This window comes from Scheffersomyces coipomensis (genome assembly GCF_036884675.1).
Source record: "Scheffersomyces coipomensis strain NRRL Y-17651 chromosome Unknown DFJ63scaffold_3, whole genome shotgun sequence".
NCBI lineage: Eukaryota > Fungi > Ascomycota > Pichiomycetes > Serinales > Debaryomycetaceae > Scheffersomyces > Scheffersomyces coipomensis.
Genome location: NW_027042894.1, coordinates 563035 through 582502, shown reverse-complemented (window position 1 = coordinate 582502; position 19468 = coordinate 563035). Strand labels below are relative to the sequence as shown.

The 19468-nt window shown below is 32.3% G+C and overlaps 11 protein-coding genes across 11 annotated transcripts; 7 read left to right on the top strand and 4 right to left on the bottom strand. All coding sequences in view use genetic code 12, as the record gives it.

The window, feature by feature from the left end:
- Positions 1 to 736: 736 nt before the first annotated feature.
- Positions 737 to 4174, top strand: CPA2 (carbamoyl-phosphate synthase (glutamine-hydrolyzing); the record flags this gene model as incomplete). The annotated part of the gene is made up of 1 exon (XM_064904901.1): positions 737 to 4174. One exon carries the CDS (start codon positions 737 to 739, stop codon positions 4172 to 4174), a length of 3438 nt encoding a protein of 1145 aa, XP_064762458.1.
- Positions 4175 to 4529: 355 nt separating this feature from the next.
- On the bottom strand, positions 4530 to 5411 carry DFJ63DRAFT_285721 (uncharacterized protein; the record flags this gene model as incomplete). Its single annotated transcript, XM_064904918.1, has 1 exon — positions 4530 to 5411. One exon carries the CDS (start codon positions 5409 to 5411, stop codon positions 4530 to 4532), a length of 882 nt encoding a protein of 293 aa, XP_064762457.1.
- Positions 5412 to 5596: 185 nt separating this feature from the next.
- DFJ63DRAFT_312455 (MIND complex subunit) lies at positions 5597 to 6199 on the top strand (the record flags this gene model as incomplete). The annotated part of the gene is made up of 1 exon (XM_064905971.1): positions 5597 to 6199. One exon carries the CDS (start codon positions 5597 to 5599, stop codon positions 6197 to 6199), a length of 603 nt encoding a protein of 200 aa, XP_064762456.1.
- A 35-nt stretch (positions 6200 to 6234) lies between these two features.
- DFJ63DRAFT_318293 (mitochondrial 37S ribosomal protein uS15m) lies at positions 6235 to 7363 on the bottom strand. Its single transcript, XM_064906925.1, has one exon. It carries the CDS (start codon positions 7319 to 7321, stop codon positions 6308 to 6310), a length of 1014 nt encoding a protein of 337 aa, XP_064762455.1. The 5' UTR covers positions 7322 to 7363; the 3' UTR covers positions 6235 to 6307.
- On the top strand, positions 7364 to 10885 carry DFJ63DRAFT_318292 (uncharacterized protein). The gene is made up of 2 exons (XM_064906924.1): positions 7364 to 10591; positions 10629 to 10885. The coding sequence occupies exons 1-2, from the start codon at positions 7559 to 7561 to the stop codon at positions 10797 to 10799; spliced, it is 3204 nt and encodes a 1067-aa protein (XP_064762454.1). The 5' UTR covers positions 7364 to 7558; the 3' UTR covers positions 10800 to 10885.
- A 150-nt stretch (positions 10886 to 11035) lies between these two features.
- DFJ63DRAFT_312452 (uncharacterized protein) lies at positions 11036 to 11356 on the bottom strand (the record flags this gene model as incomplete). The annotated part of the gene is made up of 1 exon (XM_064905970.1): positions 11036 to 11356. The coding sequence occupies one exon, from the start codon at positions 11354 to 11356 to the stop codon at positions 11036 to 11038; it is 321 nt and encodes a 106-aa protein (XP_064762453.1).
- MGE1 (Mge1p) lies at positions 11079 to 12682 on the top strand. The gene has a single exon (XM_064903200.1). It carries the CDS (start codon positions 11462 to 11464, stop codon positions 12191 to 12193), a length of 732 nt encoding a protein of 243 aa, XP_064762452.1. The 5' UTR covers positions 11079 to 11461; the 3' UTR covers positions 12194 to 12682.
- LYS12 (homoisocitrate dehydrogenase) lies at positions 12434 to 13920 on the top strand. Its single transcript, XM_064903198.1, has one exon. The coding sequence runs from the start codon at positions 12675 to 12677 to the stop codon at positions 13806 to 13808; it is 1134 nt and encodes a 377-aa protein (XP_064762451.1). The 5' UTR covers positions 12434 to 12674; the 3' UTR covers positions 13809 to 13920.
- DFJ63DRAFT_334683 (uncharacterized protein) lies at positions 13905 to 15068 on the bottom strand (the record flags this gene model as incomplete). The annotated part of the gene is made up of 1 exon (XM_064908075.1): positions 13905 to 15068. The coding sequence occupies one exon, from the start codon at positions 15066 to 15068 to the stop codon at positions 13905 to 13907; it is 1164 nt and encodes a 387-aa protein (XP_064762450.1).
- Positions 15069 to 15245: 177 nt separating this feature from the next.
- On the top strand, positions 15246 to 17306 carry DFJ63DRAFT_334682 (transcription factor TFIIIB subunit; the record flags this gene model as incomplete). Its single annotated transcript, XM_064908074.1, has 1 exon — positions 15246 to 17306. The coding sequence occupies one exon, from the start codon at positions 15246 to 15248 to the stop codon at positions 17304 to 17306; it is 2061 nt and encodes a 686-aa protein (XP_064762449.1).
- Positions 17307 to 18096: 790 nt separating this feature from the next.
- On the top strand, positions 18097 to 18834 carry DFJ63DRAFT_312447 (phosphatidylinositol N-acetylglucosaminyltransferase; the record flags this gene model as incomplete). Its single annotated transcript, XM_064905969.1, has 1 exon — positions 18097 to 18834. One exon carries the CDS (start codon positions 18097 to 18099, stop codon positions 18832 to 18834), a length of 738 nt encoding a protein of 245 aa, XP_064762448.1.
- Positions 18835 to 19468: the final 634 nt, after the last annotated feature.

The following is a 19468-nucleotide window of genomic DNA, read 5'->3' as shown; positions in this document are numbered from 1 at the left end:
AGTCAAAAAATTACTAATAATAAATACTAAATAATAATAAAATAACATCATGGTCTACCACGATGATACTTTGATATGATTTTATACATTGACGATTCAATATTAACTGTATGTTAATAACTTATAAACATTTCCTTTAACTGTGTATTATCGAACAGTCTCTTTGTTTGACAAACATAATAAGCCATGGTAGTAGTATAAGGATCAGTTTCTGTCAACCACCACAACTATTTATATAATGTTACAGTGAAAAGTTTAAAATCAATGATTAACCCCATAAAAATATCTTAAACCGTGGAAATCTATTATAATAAATCCCATATATATTGCAAATTAGACCAAACATTCAATCCGGGTAATATCTAATTAAAATAACATAAATTTTTCAATCACGTGCATTTGGCAATTTCAAAAAAATAAAGTGATGTAAGAAAAATTAAACTGACTTGCACCAATAGAACACTTAAATTTTATTCCACCATAGTACACGACCCTTTGCTTTTTTTTACTGATCTTACAACGCGCTTAATTTCTGACTCATTACCGTTTTAGGCCATCTACAAATTTTTCACCCTCCCATAAAATTTTTCTTTCATTCTTTCATCCATTTCTAATTCATATTTCTTTCAATTCAATTCCACAGTTGTATATTCTTCATTGACTTTTACTATAATTCTCTCCTTTTAACATTTAAGTATCCTTCATTAACTTGTGTTAGAATTGAGATATTAACAATATGGTGATAAAGTTAGGATCTTTACTTGCTCGTCAAGTAAATCATTACAGATATACTTCTAAATCAATACCTAATTCATTCAGAAGATTATTGGCTACTAATGCTGAACCAACTTATGCTGGTGCTGAACTCTTAAAGAAATTCACTGATGAACATGCTCATAAGTTAGTTGATGTTTCTAAAGTGTTGGTGATTGGATCTGGTGGTCTTTCTATCGGTCAAGCTGGTGAATTCGATTATTCTGGTTCTCAAGCTATTAAAGCTTTAAAAGAAGCTAATAAGAAATCAATCTTAATTAATCCAAATATCGCTACTAATCAAACTTCTCATGCTTTAGCTGATGAAATTTATTATTTACCAGTTACTGCTGAATATATCACTTATATTATTGAAAGAGAAAAACCAGATGGTATATTATTAACTTTCGGTGGTCAAACTGGGTTAAACGTTGGGGTTAAATTAGATAAAATGGGTGTGTTTGATAGATATGGGGTTAAAGTTTTAGGTACTCCAATCAAAACTTTAGAAACTTCTGAAGATCGTGATTTATTCGCTCAAGCTTTAAAAGAAATTAATATCCCAATTGCCGAATCTATCGCTGTTGATACTGTTGATGATGCTTTGGCTGCTGCTGAAAAAGTCGGTTATCCAATCATTGTTAGATCTGCTTATTCCTTAGGTGGGTTAGGTTCAGGCTTTGCTGCTAATGAAGAAGAATTAAAAAATTTATCTTCTCAATCTTTATCTTTAGCTCCTCAAATTTTAGTGGAAAAATCATTAAAAGGTTGGAAAGAAGTTGAATATGAAGTTGTTCGTGATAGAGTTGACAACTGTATTACCGTCTGTAATATGGAAAATTTCGATCCATTAGGTATTCATACTGGTGATTCTATTGTCGTTGCTCCTTCTCAAACTTTATCTGATGAAGAATACCACATGTTAAGATCAGCTGCTATTAAGATTATCAGACATTTAGGTGTTGTCGGTGAATGTAATGTTCAATATGCTTTACAACCTGATGGTTTAGATTATAGAGTTATTGAAGTTAATGCTCGTTTATCTAGATCATCAGCTTTAGCTTCTAAAGCTACTGGTTATCCATTAGCTTATACTGCTGCTAAAATCGCCTTAGGTCATACTTTACCAGAATTACCAAATCCAGTTACCAAGACTACCTCTGCTAATTTCGAACCTTCTTTAGATTATATGGTTACTAAGATTCCAAGATGGGATTTAGCTAAATTCCAACATGTTAAAAGAGATATTGGATCAGCTATGAAATCCGTTGGTGAAGTTATGGCTATCGGTAGAACCTTTGAAGAATCTTTCCAAAAAGCTATCAGACAAATCGATCCATCATACGTTGGATTCCAAGGTGATCATTTTGAAGATTTAGATTTCGAATTAGCCAATCCAACTGATAGAAGATGGTTAGCTGTTGGTCAAGCTTTATTACATGAAAATTATACCGTTGATCAAGTTCATGATTTAACTAAGATTGATAAATGGTTCTTACATAAATTAATGAATATCGTTAATATGTATCGTGAATTAGAAAGTGTTGGTTCTTTATCAAACATCAATAGTGATTTAATGAGAAGAGCTAAGAAATTAGGGTTCTCAGATAAACAAATTGGTCTTACCATTGGTTCTAAAGAATTAGAAGTTAGACAAGTTAGAAAAGATTTCGGTATTATCCCATTCGTTAAAAAGATTGATACTTTAGCTGCTGAATTCCCTGCCAATACCAACTATCTTTATACTACTTACAATGCCACTTCATCTGATTTAGAATTTAATGAAAACGGTACTTTAGTCTTAGGTTCCGGTGTTTACCGTATTGGTTCTTCTGTTGAATTCGATTGGTGTGCTGTCTCTACCGCTAGAGCTTTAAGAGAAGCTGGTCGTAAAACTATTATGATCAATTATAACCCAGAAACTGTCTCAACTGATTTCGATGAAGTTGATAGATTATATTTCGAAGAATTATCTTTAGAAAGAGTATTAGATATTTATGAATTAGAATCAGCTCAAGGTGTTGTTGTTAGTGTTGGTGGTCAATTACCTCAAAATATCGCTTTGGATTTACAAAATCAAGGTTGTGATGTCTTAGGTACTAATCCAGAAGATATTGATAAAGCTGAAGATCGTCATAAATTCTCTCAAATCTTAGATTCCATTAATGTTGATCAACCACAATGGAAAGAATTAACTTCTATTGCTGAAGCTGAAATCTTTGCCAATGAAGTTGGTTACCCAGTTTTAGTTCGTCCATCTTATGTTTTATCGGGTGCCGCTATGTCTGTCATTAACTCCAAAGATGAATTAGATTCAAAATTATCCAACGCTGCTAAAGTTTCTCAAGAACATCCAGTTGTTATTTCTAAATTCATCCAAGGTGCTCAAGAAATCGATATTGATGCCGTTGCTTCTCAAGGTCAAGTCTTAGTCCATGCTGTTTCTGAACATGTTGAAAATGCTGGTGTCCATTCTGGTGATGCTACTTTAGTCTTACCACCTCAAGCTTTATCTCCAATCATCATGGAAAGATTAAAGACTATTGCTGATAAAGTTGCTGAAGCTTGGAAAATTACTGGTCCATTCAATATGCAAATCATTAAAAATGATCAAAATGGTACTCTTGATGATACTAATTGTGAATTAAAAGTTATTGAATGTAATATCAGAGCTTCAAGATCTTTCCCATTTGTTTCCAAAGTATTAGGTATTAATTTCATTGATGTTGCTGTTAAGGCTCTTATCAAAGAAAACGTCCCAGCTCCAGTCAATTTAATGAATAATAAATTCGATAGAGTTGCTACTAAAGTTCCCCAATTCTCATTCACAAGATTAGCTGGTGCTGATCCATTCTTAGGTGTTGAAATGGCCTCTACTGGTGAAGTTGCTTGTTTCGGTAAAGATTTAGTTGAAGCTTATTGGACTTCAATTCAATCAACTATGAATTTCAATGTTCCAAGACCAGGTCAAGGTTTATTATTTGGTGGTGATTTAACTAATGATAAATTAGGTAATGTCGCTAAGACTCTTTCTGGTTTAGGTTATAATTTCTATACTGCTAATGAAGCTGCTTCAGCTTATTTGGCTACCTTCATTTCTGAACCAGTTGAAGTTATTGAGTTCCCAAAGACCGATAAACGTGCTTTAAGAGAAATCTTCCAAGATAAAGACGTTGGTGCTGTGATTAATTTAGCCAGAGCTAGAGCTGAAAGTTTATTAGATGAAGATTATGTCATGAGAAGAAATGCTATTGATTTCGCTATTCCTTTATTCAATGAACCAAATACTTCATTACTTTTCGCTCAATGTTTGAAAGAAAACATTGGTACTAAAGTTTTCTTTGATGTTGTTCCTGAAACTGTTGTCATTCCAAAGGAAGTTAAGAGATGGAGTGAGTTCATTGGTGGTAAGCCAGTTTAATCATATCTCGTGTTATATAAAATTTACTTTCTTCTACTTCTATTTCTTTACATTCTTATTATTTTCCTTTAATGTCCCTTTTCCTTTATTTATAAAAAGGTCAAACGATTGGTGTATACAAAAACATTTATAAAAAAAGTTACCTTCTTTAAAATATACATATTTAATATAGTTTAATATAAAAAAACAAATCAGTTATTTAAACCATTCTACAGTAATGATAGTTTTTCAAAACTATTAATATATTCATACTAAAGGAAGTAAGTGAAATAAACCTCTATAGAGTAAGAAATAAATAAAAAACTAGAACAAAACAGAATAAACAAGAGCAATCATAAACCTAAAGTAAACTTCATTATAATAATTCATCATCATCTTTATCAACCACCGAAGTTTTAATTTTCAATAATAATTGAGTTTTCAATTTATCAAGTTTACTAAATTGATCATATTCAAACACTTTATCAGAGAAACCTTCAAGATCACCCTTATCAATAGCTTCAAAGATATCCTGTATTAATTTATATTCTCTAGTTTGTTGGAAACTTGGATCATCTTCAAGAAACTTTTCAACTTTTTTAGGAGCTTCAATTGGATCACCTAAACATAAAAGACATAATACATCTTTAAAGAAGTAATCCTTTAAACTCCAACGAGTTAATGAATTTCCCACCAGTTGTTTTATAATCACATCATATAATTCAATGGCCTTTTTATAATCTCCATTTAACGCTGATAAATCAGCACATTTAAGGAATGCCTTATTAGCTAAAGCTTCAGAATTATCAGTAGTGAAATAATCACCAGCTTGTTCATAACTTTGAATAGCATTAGGAGTATCTCCTACCGATTCATATAATTCAGCTAAGTCATTAGTGAAGTTAGCTGCTCTTCTGAATTGACCATTTTGGGTTAAAAAGATATGAATTGCCTTCTTTAATGAATCAATAGCATCAGTGGGTGAAACACCTTTATAACACTTGTAAGCTTCAATCAAGTTATTGGCTGAGTCATTATGATTGCCTAACTTATGTTGTATATCAGCAGCTCTAACGAACTGTTCACCAGCTTTCTCAAACTGTTTCTTTAAACGATACAGATTGGCAGCTTGAATGATAAAGTCAGTGGCTTCTTCTTGACGCATGGAAGAAGAACTACCAGATAAGAACAGTAAGAATCCCAGTTGTGTTTTAAGGAGCTTCTCAGCTTCCGCAAGGTAGTATTGTGGATCAGACATAGTTGGTATATAGACTTGTAAATGATGGATATCGATTACACCTATTCAAAGGATAAATTTACACTTCAACTTCAGTTTTGAGATTTTCTTGTTTAAAATTTGTGTCTGTGGTATTTTTTGCGACACCAAAAATATTTAAAGTCAAAACATCAACTGTTAAAATATCAATATATACAGATACACCGATGACAGAAACTACTTCAGACGTGACTAAGATCAGGTTTGAACGTCTTGAGTTGGTGACGAGAAAGGCATTGGAGCATCTGATCAAAAAATCGTTGTCATTAGACCAAATAAAGACGTGTTATCCTACTATAGCTAGTACTGATGAAGGTGTGAAAGCTTTAGAGATTGCTAGATCTCAAATGATAAATTTCTGGCGTACAAGTTCATTGAAGGAGTTTGATTTGATATTCAAGGAAAAAGATATAGAGAACAAATTGAATGAATTAGATGAGATTATTCTGATAGCTCAACAAAGGAAACGAGATGGTGTTGAAGCACCAACTAAGATTGAAAATTATACTCCCAAGGAAATCATTGAATCAACATTGTTAAGTAATGGTTCAACTACAATGGTAGAGAATCTTAGTATGATATATAAACAGTTGTGTCTTGATAATCGAGAATTCTATGAAGAATTAAAACAGTTAGGATCTGAAAGTGAAGATTTAAAACAAGAAATCAATGATTCAATTTCAACTCTTGAAAAGGAAATTGAAACCATCAATAAATATAATCCTAGAGAAAGTATAGAAAATCTAATCAATAATTATTCCAAAAAGTAGAAAACTTACAAAAATGTGATATAGTGTAATATAGTTTAAAAAAATGTTATGTACTAATGATGATCTATGGTAAATATGTGTGTGTGTTTTATATACAAGTAATATTTATTATGTACTAGGTTGCTTTGCAACCTTTTTAGCCTTTAATTGTTTCTTCTCTTGTTGCAAGTTCTTAATGATTTCGCTATTTTTCTTAGCCAATTCATGATAACCTTGAACCCTTTTACGTAATGAACTGAATTTATCAACCTTAGCTTGTTGTTTATCAGAAAGTTTAATTAATTTCTTATCACCCCAAACTTTATAATCTTCAAAATATTGTCTACCCATATTGAATTCTCTAGTAACAACATCATCAGTTAATCCTAATTTGGCAATGGTAAGATAATATGATTGTGGTTTGACTCTCTTTAAATACTTCAAGATTCTTTGTCTTTGTTGCACACAATGACGAACCTTTTGGGTATATTGATGATCTTTTGGATTATTTTTAACATGTTCCATAGCGAAATGAATTTTAACAGTCATGATGGCTGATTGAACTTCAGGTGATCCAGTATCACCTTCTTCTCTTCTGAATTCTTCACGAGCTAATTTAATGGCTAATTTTCTCTTGTCTGATTCACTAGTATTTCTTAAATGAAGAATAGTTAATAATGCTCTCTTCTTTCTTTCTTCAGCTAATTTAACAGCTTCATGTAATACAGTAGTTCCTTTACTTTTATCTAAGGCAGATTTTTCAGCACCATAAACTAATTTTTCAAATTCTTCTCTATCATACCCTCCAGCAAGACGAGTATCAGCATTTTGAACTTCTTTCTTTATTCTAGTCATGAAACCATTAGCATGTCCAAGTACTGGATCAACTGCAAAATTTAAATTCTTTTGTTCGTATTTCTTAAGATTATTCACATCTCTTATGATTTGTTTCTTTAATCTCTTTTCTTTTCTTCTTAATGTTCTTGCTTTACGAGTTCCAGCATCTGACTTTATAAATACTTTGGATGCAAGTATTGGATGTACTTTTTGTCGAGCAGCGTTACCAGCCCTTACGTTCGGAACTGCAGAAGCATACAATCCCACTACAGACGTGGAAAATAGACGTTTAACTGAATGAAACATCGTTAGTATCTCCTTAAGGATATCTAATTCTTCAACTATGTTCTAGTCCCTGTTGGTTAAATCTGGAAGTGAAAAAAAAATTGTCTTGTTTTTCTGAAAAAAAAAATTAAAAAATTGATTTCTGCACGTCCCTATAAGAATTAAATATTTCTGTTTCAAAAATTTGCAGTATTACGACGTGTAACAGATCACAATCAATCCTATCAATTAAAGGAAATCAAGGTCATATCTATCAATATGTCAGGTGGTAGTGATATAACTAAATTTGAAGTGTTAGCAAAAGCTTGGAGTCCTAAACCTCCAAAGAAATTTTCTAATAGCTTGATTAACGACGTGCATCCTTTAATCATACATGAAGGTAAGATTCAAGTAGATGCTTTAGCAAGATTGAATGAATCTGAATTCTTTGAAAATGTGTTATGGAAGTTCTTTCATGAAGATGTCACAGCTCACCATTTGGAATTACTTTTAGCAAGTGCTCTCCTTGATCATCAATTGAAGAAGAAAGCTAACTTGGTGACAAGATTGGATATATTATTAAATGGAGATGTAGGGCCATTAATGAAAAGAATATTGAATGTTCCATTAAGTTTGGCAACTTCAACAGAGTATCAACTAATTGCCTTGGTATTCACATTTATAAGGACTTTGGATTTACATTATTCTAATGCTCAGTCTGTCAGGAAGTGGATCAGACCTCTTACTGATATAAATTTGCAAGATGATTTTAGTTACGATGAACCATACTTCCAGAAGTCTAGTATTCAAACAGATGAGGAATACGCAAGAATAAAGTTACAAAAGCTGTGGTACTACATTGTTTTAAGTTCTTTCAATAGACTAATACTAGATGCAGTAGTTGATGGTCCAACGTTTGATCTTTTACAAGAGGAATTGATTAAACTTCTTATAAGTGGACTAAGCCAGAATGAACCAGATTTCATCCAGTTTGTTATTCAAATGAATGTTTACGATTTACTTAAATTAAGTGAAGAAGTATCAAATTCACTTGACATTTTGAAATATTTTTTATTCCAGGAGTACACTTTTTCAGAACAGCTTACCATATTTAAGGAACTTTTATTAGAATGGAATGATCACAAAAACAGTATGGCTAGAGTTCTACATGCAGTAAGATCTGTGAGAAGTTCATACAGTGAAGATGTATTAAGAGAAGTAGTTATGGAATACTTGAACATCGATATACTAAAGGATATTTTGGAAAACATGAGTCTTAATGTACCATATGTCTGTACAGATCATTTAGATGCTTTTTCATCTGATGCTGAGAAGGAAATTCTAGTTGGGTGTTTAATGAGCTTAATTTTTGTACCTGACTACAACTTACTTGACACACTGGAGCGTGTCTTTGATTTTTTTACAGAACGTGAACTATACGATGATACTCATATAGCTGATTCTAATAATCTATTTGATTATCTTTCCGACGAAGAATACCCAATATTTGGAATTCAATCTTTTTCTAATAAGGACTACTATAATCGAGTCGCTATGAATCTCTTATTAAAGTTGAGAAAAGACATAAAGAAACATATTGTTCAGGTGCTTACCAGATTGAAGATTGATTCTAATGGGAATAGAAAAGGGAAAAGTAAATATTTCTATGAAATTAAAGAACTGAAAATGGACGACGAGAGATCATTTCAAGTTACAACAAAAACAGATTTTGAAAGCAAAAATGATTATATACTTCTATTAGAATTAGTAAAGCCAAATCCTCATAGTTCATCATCACGGTTAAATGAATTTGGTTTAAATTCGGTCAAACTTGCATCCATCGAAACCTCTAAGAAAAATAGCATGTCTTTAGACGTACCATTTTCTGACGAGGAGTATTATAGGCTGGAAGATCTAAATGTTCGTGGTAACTGTTTAATAGTTTTGCCAGATATTGTCCCGGCTATAGACGAGTTAAACCTTCTCATGAGAGATTCAACTGACGGAAAGGAAATGTTCATTGCAACACAGGATGATAAGGACCCTAAGTTTGATTATGAATCTGAAAATGAGTCTGAACCAGAGGTTGAACATGATCGCAAAAGGTCCAAATTTAGCAATCATTTTAAATCAAATAAAAGCTCTTATCCACGTATCGCTGGTGACTTTACTTTTTTAAGGAATGCAGAAGATTCTTATTTCAATTTAAAATTGATGGAATCTTTGTTGTTGGAATCTTTATCGGATCGAAATCTAACTCTATTAATTGTCCCAACAGAAACATTTTTGAAAAATTATGAAATTCCATCAGGTAAATCGATATTGAAATATGCTGACGATACTAGTTTGGATTCGTTTATAGATTCATTGAAGGAAAAGATCCTAAAACTTCTCGCCAAGATTGAGTATGAGGACATGGATGGGTTCAATATGAAATCATTAACGTATTATGAAGATATTATTGACAAGGCATGGAGAAAGTATTTAAACGATTGTGTGAACCAAACAGACGTCACAACACAAATATATCCATTCCGTGATGATGTCACAGATTTTCAGGAGATTCGTGAAGACCATGAAGATATCATCCGTACCTTTGAGACGATATCAAGACTTTCACCATTAGTGACTTCAGACAATCTCTCGAAAGCGGAGAAATGGCAATTCATGGTAAGAAATTTCAATATAATGATATCGTATAATCAGTATCTCAAACTAATCAGTGATCCTTTTGGGTTCTTTCATTCATTTCATTACGTGAAAGTGTTAAATGGAAAGCTTAATATTTTACCAACAATAATGGCTTACAACACTGAGCCGCCAAAACACGTAACATTCTATGGTGGTGAGATTTCTACTGCTCTTGCCCCGCCAAAGGATTTCAAGAGAAATCCTTATTTAACCCAACCGCAATACCAGACTAATCCGGGTTTCGAATATCCTTATCAAAAACTCAAAGTTGAAAGTCAATTGCAAGAGGCCGAATATTGCGTATTGCTTTATCAATATATGAGATTATTGGGATATCCTCAATCCAAGATTGTTATTTGGGTATCATCAGCAATTCAAAAGGCATTAATTGAAGAAGTTTTGCGTGCTAAATGTGTCAAGAATCTGAAAGCCGCAAAAGGTGTTCATGCAAAGGATGCCTCAGATTCAGCAGACTTATTTCAATTCGGATGGCCTGATGTTATCTTTAACGAATCTGGAGAATATGATTATGATATTTATGATTATGCAATTTACTCATTATTTGGATCAGTTGATTTTGAATTACCTTATAAGCATTTACCAGGTACTAAAGGTTTGTATGTAGTTGATTCGTCAAACACACGATTCAAAAATTTAGTATTGGCCGAAGAAAACCAGTCTACAAATCATTACTGGCGAGAATTATCAAATGAAGGAGATCCCTGACTTTGAGAACACACGTCCACTGAATGGTAAGTTCAATATAGAAGGTAAAGATCATTTTGAAGAGTATATCTCCCAAATGACAAAAGTCAGGTTAGGAAATTAAAAAGCAGATAGTGGATATCTGTCATCAAATTATATAGAATTTTGGCTATGAACATCATATATTAATAGTTAAATAGACAATAAAGTATAGTTATAAAACGCTAATGTAGAGATCAACTAGATAGATAATGATAGCTTGGCACTTCTATCTTAACAAAGGCGTATGATTGGCTTGTATTCCTTTTGCGTCATTATCAGTAGCAAGCACCTTTGATGTTTTAGACGGATGTTACGATCTCAATGGAGACTATAAGGTCTCAAAGAACCGTTGCATGGGTTTGATATGGCTGCAATGTGGTCTGCAGCTGGTGCTAGTTTTGCGAGAATAACAGGCTGGTACGACAATCTATATTCGCTATTTACCATAGACAAATGTATAGGTTTTGTTGTTATTCTATTCACTATAATGATATTTGTCATGAAAACACAGACTAGAGAATTTAGAGTAGCCAATGGATAAAGGATATCTTTATAAGCCATATATTTTAGACATTTGAATGTGATTGGTAGCGCTATATTTAGAAAATGTAGAAATTTACGTAATCCGATGATGGTCATATGTTGGAAAAAAAATCTGTCTGAAAAATTGAAGCAGCCTTTACAAAGAATAGACTTACATCTAATACATCATATAATTAAATATCATTATAGATAACGATCACAATGCATAGAGCTATAGTCACCCCATTATTGAGAAATGCTGCTATTCGTAGCGCAGCTCCTCGTACCTTAAGGGTCATGAGACAAACTCCAGTTGTTTTCCCTAAACAAATGATCCGTTTTGCCTCAACTGAATCAAATGCTAAGGCTACTGAATCTGAAGCAGCCAAAGCATCAGAAACTGTCAAAGAAGCTGAACCACAAGCTGAAACTGAAGCTACTGAAGGTAATGAAGTTGATACAGTTGAAGATTTAAAAGCTAAGCTTGATGCTAAGGATAAAGATTTAGCTAATATGAAGAATCATTATGCCAGAGCTATTGCTGATTTCCGTAATTTACAAGATACCACTAAGAAAGAAGTTCAAAAGGCTAAAGATTTTGCATTACAAAAGTTTGCAAAGGATTTATTGGAATCATTAGATAATTTCAGTTTAGCTTTAGAATCAGTTAAAGAAGATACTTTAAAAGCCAATGAAGATGTTAAAAGTTTATATGAAGGTGTTAGTATGACTAGAAATATATTCGAAAAGACTTTAAGTAAACATGGTATTGAAAAGATAGATCCAATGGGTGAACAATTTGATCCAAATCAACATGAAGCTACGTTCCAAATTCCTCATCCTGATAAAGAACCAGGTACTGTTTTCCATGTTCAACAACCAGGTTATACTTTAAACTCCAGAGTTTTAAGACCAGCTAAAGTTGGTTTAGTCAAAGGTAATGAAGAAAACTAAATGTAATAGTAGTAGGCAGTAACGTTTTAATTAATGAAGTTATGGGTTAATTCCAAAATTAGTATTTTTACATAGATTATATCATTTCGTTCCATCTTGTATATAAAAAGTTCCAATCGTAAGTAATATATAAAATAAATTTTGATTTATAAATTGATATTAGTATCTCACAGGTGATGTCATATCCTGTTTAACCTCCTAGCTCATAATGATAACAAGACAGTAATATGAATGATGCAAAATTGACCCTACTAATTTGATACGGCATTTTCCACACGTGACATGACTCACCTCTAATTTTTAAGCGTCAGACAGATCAGTTGATAATGAAAAATTTTGGGGACCTCCCCCGTAGATCGCACAAAAATGTCAGATTTTCACAAAAGACAATTTTTCACCATTTTGAATTAGGTTGATACAACTATCTTCTTGGTTTCAGTATCAATTCCTTGTTAGAACTATCCAATTGACTTGTTTGATAATGTTATCTGCTAGAGCTAGTTTCCGTCGTGCCTTTTCCACCACTTCTCCAGTCTTCAAGGCTTTAAAGATCGGTTTGATCCCCGGTGATGGTATTGGTAGAGAAGTTATTCCAGCCGGTAAAGCAGTATTGGAAAACTTACCTGCCAAATTTGATTTACAATTCGAATTCGTTCATTTAGATGCTGGTTATGAATTGTTCCAAAAGACTGGTACTGCCTTACCAGAAGAAACTGTTGACGTTTTAAAGAATTCTTGTGATGGTGCTTTATTTGGTGCTGTTTCTTCTCCAACCGTCAAGGTTGAAGGTTATTCATCACCAATTGTTGCCTTAAGAAAGAAGTTAGGTTTATATGCTAATGTTCGTCCTGTTAAATCGGTTGAAGGTATTGGTAGACCAGTTGATATGGTTATTGTTCGTGAAAATACTGAAGATTTATATATCAAAGAAGAAAGAACTTATAAGACTGAAGATGGTTTCTTAGTTGCTGAAGCCATTAAAAGAATTACTGAAGTTGCTACCACTAGAATTTCTAAGATGGCTTATGAAATCGCTTTATCAAGACAAGAAATTAGAGATGCTTCCCCAAATGCTAAATCATTGCATTCTAAACCATCAGTTACTGTTACTCATAAATCTAATGTGTTATCTCAATCTGATGGTTTATTCAGAGAAACTTGTCGTAAAGTTTATGATGCCAATATTGATGAATTTGCCAATATTGATTACAAAGAACAAATTGTTGACTCTATGGTTTATCGTATGTTCAGAGAACCAGAAATCTTTGATGTTGTCGTTGCTCCTAACTTGTATGGTGATATTTTAAGTGATGGTGCTGCTGCTTTAGTTGGCTCTTTAGGTGTTGTTCCATCTGCTAATGTTGGTGACAACTTTGCCATTGGTGAACCATGTCATGGATCTGCTCCAGATATTGAAGGTAAAGGTATTTCTAATCCAATTGCTACTATTAGATCTACTGCTTTAATGTTAGAATTCATGGGTTACAAAGATGCTGCTGCTAAAATTTACGAAGCTGTTGATGCTAACTTAAGTGAAGATCAAATTAAGACTCCAGATTTAGGTGGTAACTCAACTACTCAACAAGTTACTGATGATATCATTAGACGTTTATAATCAGGTTTGGATTTAACAACATAAATAATAAAAAAAAGTTATGATATATTACACTTTTGTATATAAAAATATATATATAATTCTAGTATTTTAAATTTAGTAAGGTTTGAAACGTTTTGATTTACTCTTTTTATCTTTTTTAATCTTCTTCTCTTTTTTATCCTTCTTTTCTTTCTTCTTCTCTTTCTTTTCTTTCTTTTCCTTCTTGGAAAGTTTTTCTTTAATCAATAATAAATCATCAGTCTTAACTTCAACAGTGGTTGGGGCAGATATACTAATTGGCAAGTCCCATAATCTGATAGCACCATCTTCACCACAAGTAAGGATTGAATTTGAATTAGGGATGGATAATACATCACGAACAACTTCTTCACCATGAGCATTTGGGAATTGAATTATATTGTTGGTTTCAAATTTCTCATTGGCAGCATTGAATCCCATGAGATTGAAGCTTTGTTTGGAGTTAGCTCCATAAGTGATATAACCTTGACTTGGGTTCACATCCACCACGTACTCACAATCAGCTAACACTGATCTTAAATCTCCTAAATCATTAGGTTGTGGTTCAACATTTTCTTCATAATTTGTATCATTCAATTCATAAAAGCTAAGAGTTTCAACATGGGATAATATAGAAATACGTCTTTCTTGGGTGAAATAGATGGAATGGACTGATTCGTAATTGATAACTTGATGTAATGCTTCATCTTCATCTGGTTGAGTCAAATCATATACATTCACATAACCATCAGTACTACCTGACATTAAATATTGTGATAATGTTGGATGGAACTTTATAGTGGTGATATCATCATGATGGGAATCGATATAAGATTTAACTACTTCATTGGGGTTTCTTAAATCCCAAATATGTAATTCAGCATCAACTCCAACTAATTCAGTTCCACCTGCTAATAGTTTATTCAAATAATCCATTGATAAAAATGGAGAACTCTTCTCATTAGATAATCTATGTACTGGTTGTTGAGCTTGTGATCTTAAATCAAAGATCTTGATTCCATCTGTAGAACAGGACGCTATAGTATTATCGTCTATCTTCTTCAAGGCATTTATACTTGATTCATGGGCATTTTTAATCAGGAATATAGGTGATGGGGTAAGGTTTTGAAGCAGAAATACATTTAAAGAACCATCACTTGATGATGAGACAAACTCATTTCTCAGATCAAGGTATTGTAAATTCAATACCCAATTGTCTGGATTGGATGACTTCCATTCATAACGTACTTTAGATGCCATTGTGGTTGGTTGTTGTCAATGTAGAAGTTCTATGGTCTTTGGTTAGAGTATTTTTGCAGATGAGATAATTGAACTGCCTAAAAAAAAAGACATAAAAAAATAAAAACAAATTGAGATGAATTTTAACTTAACTATATAGATATTCAAGAACTATAACAACCACAAGGACATTACACCATGAGTAGTATTATTAAGAAGGCTACTCAGTTCAAGCCAAGATTCAAGAGTAAGCCGATCAGAAGAAAGCAAGGATCGGCCACACCAACTCCATTAACACCTCCTGCTACACAAGTAAACAAAGAACAGACTCCACAAGAACAAGATGAAGTTGAGGTAGAGAATGTGCAAGACAAGGAAGAATTACAGAGTCAGATACCAGATGAACCAGCCAAATCGTCTCAACCATTTGAAGATCCAATTTTAACTGCAGAATCTACAGTAGTAATACCAAATATACAAGTAGAGGATACATCAAAACAACAACCAAAACCATCATTTTCATTCACAATTAAACCTAAAGAGAAATCTAGCTCAAGCAGTGAAGTGAATAACAAAGCAACTGAAGATGATGAAGAAATCATAGATCCTAAGGATTCGAGTCGTATGCTTGAAGTAGACCTGACTGAGAAAATCACTGATGAAGATAAGGAAAAAGAGGATGATGAAGTATTCAAATTACCAACATATGAACGTGAAAGACAACACTCTGTGGTTCCACAAAGGAGATTATCTGGTATAACTCCGACCGCAATCAGAAGTAGATCAGGATCAATTTCAATTAGAACTAGTGTGGCAGAATCTGAAGGTGGTGCAAGTGCTGCTCAATTACCTGCTAAGATCGGTATTCCAATCGTCAAGCCAGTTAAGAGAAGAAGATCCCTGGTTGTTAATCGTGGTTCAGCAACTTTAAAGAAACCTTCATTATCACTAGCTAGTGCTACTACTATTACTATTCCTAGAGAAGCAAAATCATTATCTATTGTTGTGCCAGGAGCTACAGAATCTACAAATAGAGAAGCTATCACGGCAAGTAAGATAGAAGAAGTTGCAGAACCAATGTCAAAAGAACCAAGTGTTGTTGCTGACAAGAAGGACATTGAATCAAAATACATTGTTGGAGTGGATCCAACTACTAAAAGACTAAGGAAGTTTTTAAGACCTGGAGTTAAATTAAGTCCTGAAGAGATTTCTGAAATACTTCCAGAAGCCGAATCATTAACTACTGCTCCTGAAGATTTAATCACCAGTATTAATAGTGTTAAACAGTTACCATTAACTAAGGTTAAAAATTCAGATGCTGAATTATTTGCTGCTATTGATTTTGATGTTAGTGAGATGACGATGGCTGATTTGTGTAAACCATTTTTACCAATTGGGAAAACAAGTTCAAATTTTGAATTAGTGAACCAAGCTGAAGAGAAGATAAGACAACGTAAAGAAGATAGAAGACGTGCTAGAGAAGTTGCTCGTAATAATCGAATTTCAATTGAACAAGCATCAGGTGAAACTGAAGAAGGTGCAAATGATAGAGAAAATCGCAAAAATAGTAATTTATTGGACTTGGATGATGAAACTGGTGGTAGTGGTGCAACTCAAAGTCTTATGTTAAAAATGCAAGGGGATCAAATTACTTTTGATCAGAATTCGACTTTAATTGATAGACATTTACAAACATCTCATAGTAATTTGATTCGTGAAGAATCTAATCCATTTGAGAATCCAATCACATCTTCCACATATTCTAAGAGAAGGCATACTGATAAATGGACAGGTTATGAAGTTCAACAATTTTATGAAGCTTTAAGTACGTTTGGAACGGATTTTTCCTTAATAAGTCAATTATTCCCTCATAGATCACGTAAACAAATCAAACTGAAATTTAATTTAGAAGAGAAGAAATATCCTGAGATTATTGAAATGGCATTACGTAGGAAATTGCCGGGTGATTTCGATACATATTGTATGAACATTAATAAAGAAATCAAGACATTAGAACAATATAATGATGAATTGAAACAAGTTAGATTACAACATGAACAAGATTTAGCTACGATAAGTGAAGAAAGAGAAAGAGCCATGCAAGAAGATGCAGAAGCTAGTAGAAGAAGAGAAATTGAAATTAGAACAGGGGCAAAGACTATGACTAGAGCAGAGAAATTAAAGGAATTGAGAAAGAATGAAATGATTGTGGGATCGATTGACGATGTTAAGAAACAAAGAGAAGATATAGAGTTATAGTCATATAGTTATATTTACTTTTCGGTAGACTTTTATATGAATATTAACATTTTTAAATTTAACATTTTCGCAAGACTTTTATTTAAAATTTTGCAACAATTTTTGTACGATATTTGACTTAACTTTAAATCATTACTTTTTAAAAGAAGTATACATACGTTGGATTCCTATGCTTTATAATGTTTCTATACATCTATAACATCAATACTCATTTAGAGTTATTCAAATCCAGCATATGCAATTTACGAAAAAGACAGTTTCACCAATCCAAAGATCTCATAGAATGCAAATAAGAGTTGTGACTCCCCTTCAAGGAAATTCAAAGTTTCCAACGTATGTCTTACTTCCGATCTATACCCATTAGCTGACCAAACTTTAATCCAATCGATATTCTTCAATTAGGTTGTTGTAGTAGCTTTCACTAAGCATAAAAATAAATGCAACCTTAAACTGCCAAAAAAACGGAAATACGAAATGTCACGTGTAACATTTTTTTTCTTTTCTTTCTGCTTTTTGACTTCGTTGTCTGTGACTAACAGAGAGTCATAAACTAAAATAATTTTTCAAATCAGATATACTGATTTACATAAATAGTTATCTTGTTTAATTATACTAACTAATCTTCTTTTCCAATATAAATCATCATTCCATACGACCGTCCATTAGCATTTTCAAAATGATCTATATGTAATTAGAACCATACAGACATACTTACACTTACACTTACACACACATGATTAAAACAATTAGAAACAACTATATAAATTTTAAAAAGCCAACTGATAAAAGTATGACATTTAAAGATTACGAATTAGAGATTACACCGAAGATAGATTTGGATAAGACTATCAAAGTTGAGTCTTTGAATTTACTTAAGTTCACCATTCGAAATAAACGTCGTAGTAAGATTGTTACTTATCGAATCCACCTTATATTGGTCTTATTGGGGATATTTATAAGTTATTTATTTCAACACCAATCACGATTATGGGAGATTGGATATGCCGAGACATATGATATGGTTCAGATCATGGACTCTAATCGTGATATACTTGGATATACGGGATTATTTGTCATTTCATTGATGATTTTATTATTACGCCAAGAATGTGAAGATTCTTTGATTATTATGAAAGGGATTGGAATTCAATTGAATAGTAAACGGAATTGGAAATGGTTATTCAATAATAATAAGTTTGATTGTTTCATTCCTGTTAATAATATTATTGATTTAGTCATCCATGAAGGATTTTATAATTATGGTCAGGTTATATTTTATTTATGCATCTTAACCAAGACCAACCAAAAGCAACAAAACAACAGCAATACTAAAGTTGAATTTGGTAGTACTGGCGGTATTAGTACTACTAATAGTAATGATAATTTAATTAAAGTGGTGTTTCCGGAATTCTTACCTAGAAAGGATATTCTCTTACAAGTTTGGAAATTAAGTAGAGAATTATTATATGGAGATGTTAGAAGGTATTGGAGACGTGTTCCAGGACAAGGGTTAAAACAAATTTCATAAAAAATAAATAAAAGAGTCCATACGATAAATTACAATAAAATAAAAATGAATTTAAAAGATATTAGACACACTAAAATTGTGTGATTTATATATTATATTTAGAAAGTCCATATACTATAAAAAGTATTTAGATATTAATAAAAGTTATTAGCATAGTAGTTAATATTATTACTGTTGTGTTTGTAATAAAAAAATATAAATGGCAATTTATTGCAATCTAGCAAAAAGCCCATTAATAGCGAGGATGTGTATATAAAAAAGGGATGTAAACCATATTTGTGTATAATGAGACCGTGTGTAATAATTAACCACCAAACTAACCAGTTAGTTCCTTCGGGAACAGTAAAGATATTGAATAAGTAATAAAATGAAGATAAAAAGTTATTTGTTGAAGTAAAGGGAAATGATAGTAAATTAGATTAAATTGACTATTTTTCACCTAATTGTCTAAAGACGTAACCAATGTTCTTTCTTTCGACTATTCTTGCGACACTTAAAGTGGCAGCAGAATAAGCTCCAATTGACAACAATATTTTGGAACCAGTGGAGTTAAGTATTTGTTGGTAAAGCATTGTAAAGTAGTAGTAGTAGTAGTGTATAGTAGATGTTACTATGAATAATTGATGATATAGAA